Consider the following 3,625-nt stretch of genomic DNA (forward strand, 5'->3'; position numbering starts at 1 on the left):
ACATATATGTATATTATATATATCATATATAATACAGTGTATATGATATATAAAATTATATATATATATATAGTGCGTAGTATATACGGTGAACTACACTGTAACAGTCAGCCAGGCAAATATCTTGACTTTGTGGCACTTAGATTCTAGCAGAAGGAGACAGACCATGGATCAATGTCAGGATAGCACATAGGAGGAAATGATGCTATGGAAGGAAAAGACGAAGTAGAACAGACTTACAGGGATTGAAATGGCAGGTAGCAGTATTAAATAGGGTTGTCCAGATGGACCTCACAGAGAAGAAGGCATCTGAACAAATGCGTTCAGACTTGAGTTAGTCACGTGGCTCTCAGGAGAAAAGAGGCTCCAGAGAGAGGAAATGGCCTCTGCCTGTGCCCTGGGGCAGGACGGTGACTGGGGTAATAAAATAATAACTATGAGGCCAGGAGGGTTGAAAATGATGTTTGGAAAATGACAGTGGAGATGGGATGGGGCTGGGGCTGCACGGTTAGGACATTGAAAAAAAAACAGTGAGACTTTGAATTTGACTACATGTGAGGGGAAAGAGGTAATGATGACTCAATGAGGAAAATGAGGCTTACGTAGAAGACAGGGGCTGGGCCATGTGGTTCCCGCGTGTAATCCCAACACTTTGGAAGGCAGAGGCAAGTGGATCACTTGAGGTCAGGAGATCGAGACCAGCCTGGCTAACACAGTGAAACCCCGTCTCTACTAAACATACAAACATTAGGTGGGCGTGGCGGCACACGCTGTAATTACAGCTACTCAGGGCTGAGGCAAGAGGATCGCTTCACTCGGGAGACTGAGGTTGCAGTGAGCTGAAATCGCACCACTGCGCTCCAGCCTGGAAGGCCTGTAATCCCAGCCCTTTGGGAGGCCAAAGCAGGCAGGTCATCTGAGATTGGGAGTTTGAGACCAGCCTGGCTGGCAAAACGCCGTCTCTACTAAAAATATGAAAAAAATTAGCCAGGTGTGGTGGCGTGTGCCTGTAGTCCCAGCTACTCGGGAGGCTGGAACAGAGCGAGACTCTATCTCAAAAAAAAAACAAACAAACAAAAATAGAAGACATGATTTGTGCAAAGATACATGCTCATGAGTTCTAGACTGGAATTCCTCCTCAGGTTTGTCCATCTGTGGACCCTTCCGCCTTACCTGCTGGATGAAGCTCCCGGGACCTGCAGGGTAGGGTAGGACCTTGCAAAGCTGCAGAACGTCATGGGGTGGACCCAAGGGAAGGAGGGCAGGGGCAGAAGACGTCAACATCATTCTCTTTTCTTCACTTCCCTTATTATCAGCAGACTCTTGGGACACCTGCCTTTTAACCACAGAGACGGGACTCCAGAAAGGTAAGTAGACACCTGGGGCCATAGGCTCTGAAGGAAGGAGCTGGGCATAGAGTAATGACCTGGGAAGGAGATCGGGATGAACGGAACAAGAGGGCGTCCTTGGCCAGGCGCAGTGGCTCACGCCTGTAATCCCAGCCCTTTGGGAGGCCAAGGCGGGCAGATCATCTGAGGTCAGGAGTTTGAGACTGGTCTGGCCGATATGGCGAAACCCCATCTCTACTAAAAATAGAAAAAAATTATCCGGGCATGGTGGTGCGTGCCTGTAGTCCCAGCTACTTGGGTGGCTGAGGCAGGAGAATCGCTTGAACCCGGGAAGTGGAGGTTGCAGTGAGCCGAGATCGCGCCACTGTACTCCAGCCTGGGCAACAAGACTGAGGCTCTGTGTACAAAAAAAAAAAAAAGAGGGTGTCCTTACATCCCTGTCAGCGATCACCCTGTTCTCCTGCTGCCCACAGACCTTGCCCTCTGGGACCACACTGCTCAGAATCTCCTTCGGATGGGCCTGGCCTTCCTGGTCCTGGTGGCTCTAGTGTGTCTCCTGGTTGAAGATTGGCTCAGCAGGAAGAGGACTAGAGAGCAAGCCAGCAGAGCTTCCACCTGGGAAGGCAGGAGAAGGTTGAACAAACACAAAGACTCTTTGAAGAATGACCATAAGACGCAGTGGCCATGGGTGGAACTGAAAGCTGGTGTTGAGCCTGGGTGGCGTGAGCTCTGTGTCAGACCCACGGAGGAGGGAGTCACTGCAGGGAACAGGGGACGCTGGCATTCCATTTGTCAGAGCATCCCGGACGACGCAGAGGGTGGGAGAACTACATGCTAAATTTCTTTCTGGTTTTTTTGTTTTTTTTTTTGAGACAGAGTTTTGCTCTTGTTGCCCAGGCTGGAGTGCAATGGCATGATTTTGGCTCACTGCAACCTCTACCTCTCCATCCCTTGGGCTCAAGCGATTCTCCTGCCTCAGCCTCCTGAGTAGCTGGGATTACAGGCATGCGCCACCATGCCTGGCTAATTTTGTATTTTTAGTAAAGACAGGGTTTCTCCCTGTTGGTCAGGTTGGTCTTGAACTCCTGATCTCAAGAGATCCCCCCGCCTCGGCCTCCCAAAGGGCTAGGATTACAGGCATGAGCTGCCGCGCCCGGCCGCTGAATTTCTTTTGTGGACAAATCCTATGGTCTCTTCTAGGCTCTAAGTATTTTTGTGCCACTTACTGCAAACCATACTTTTAAGCACTCTGGTCTTTTCTGAAAAGATCTCTTCTTTAACAGGATGGCCATGGAAATATTTTTTTTTTCTACTTTGGTCTTTCTTTCCTTTCTCTGCAGGAAGCCATTCAAAATAGTTAATGACCAATATAGAATAGGTCTATATAGAATGGTTCAGGAGGCATTGTGGCAACAGCCAGTCACAGAGAAGCAGCTTTATAAGTGAATCCTGCCAGGGGCGGTGGCTCATGCCCATAATCCCAACACTTTGGGAGACTGAGGTGGGTAGATCACCTGAGGTCAGGAGTTCGAGACCAGCCTGGCCAACACGATGAACCCTTATCTCTACTAAAAATACAAAAATTAGCCAGGTATGGTGGTGTGTGCCTGTAATCCCAGCTACTTGGGAGGCTGAGGCAGAAGAATAGCTTGAACCCGCGAGGCAGAGGCTGCAGTGAGCCAAGATTGCACCACTGCACTCCAGCCTGGGTGATAGAGCAAGACTCTGTCTCCAAAAATAAATAAAAATACAAATACAAAAATTAGCCAGGCATGATGTGGGACACATCTGTGATCCCAGCTACTCAGGAGGCTGAGGCAGGAGAATCACTTGAACCCAGAAAGCAGACGCTGCAGTGAGCCGAGATCACACCACTGCACTCCATCCTGGGTGATAGAGCAAGACTGTCTCAAAAAAAAGAAAAGAAAAAATAATAATGAGTCCTGGCTGCATCCCAACCACGCCCCAATTCCTCCTACCCCAAAGCACCACAGAATTCCATCTTCTTTTTTTTTTGTTTTTGTTTTTGTTTTGTTGGGACGGAGGTTCACTGTTGTTGCCCAGGATGGAGTGCAATGGCGCGATCTCAGCTCACTGCCACCTCCACCTCCAGGGTTCAAGCGATTCTCCTGCCTCAGCCTCCTGAATAGCTGGGACTACAGGCATGCACCACCATGCCTGGTTAATTTTTGTATTTTTAGTAGAAATGGGGTTTCGTCATGTTGGCCAGGCTGGTCTCGAACTCCTGACTTCAGGTGATCCACCAGCCTCGGCCT

General features: G+C 49.2%; 1 protein-coding gene across 1 annotated transcript in view; it reads left to right on the forward strand.

The window, feature by feature from the left end:
• NCR1 (natural cytotoxicity triggering receptor 1) overlaps window positions 1-2,187 on the forward strand; it is a 5,950-nt gene extending 3,763 nt beyond the window's left edge. The window contains exons 4-5 of the mRNA XM_011997012.1: window positions 1,317-1,367; window positions 1,823-2,187. Coding sequence (XP_011852402.1) covers window positions 1,317-1,367; window positions 1,823-2,187 — 416 coding nt within the window. The remainder of the gene's footprint in view (window positions 1-1,316; window positions 1,368-1,822) is intronic.
• The last annotated feature ends 1,438 nt before the right edge of the window (window positions 2,188-3,625 follow it).

Source organism: Mandrillus leucophaeus, unplaced genomic scaffold (assembly GCF_000951045.1).
Source record: "Mandrillus leucophaeus isolate KB7577 unplaced genomic scaffold, Mleu.le_1.0 Scaffold53, whole genome shotgun sequence".
In the NCBI taxonomy this organism is placed as follows: domain Eukaryota; kingdom Metazoa; phylum Chordata; class Mammalia; order Primates; family Cercopithecidae; genus Mandrillus; species Mandrillus leucophaeus.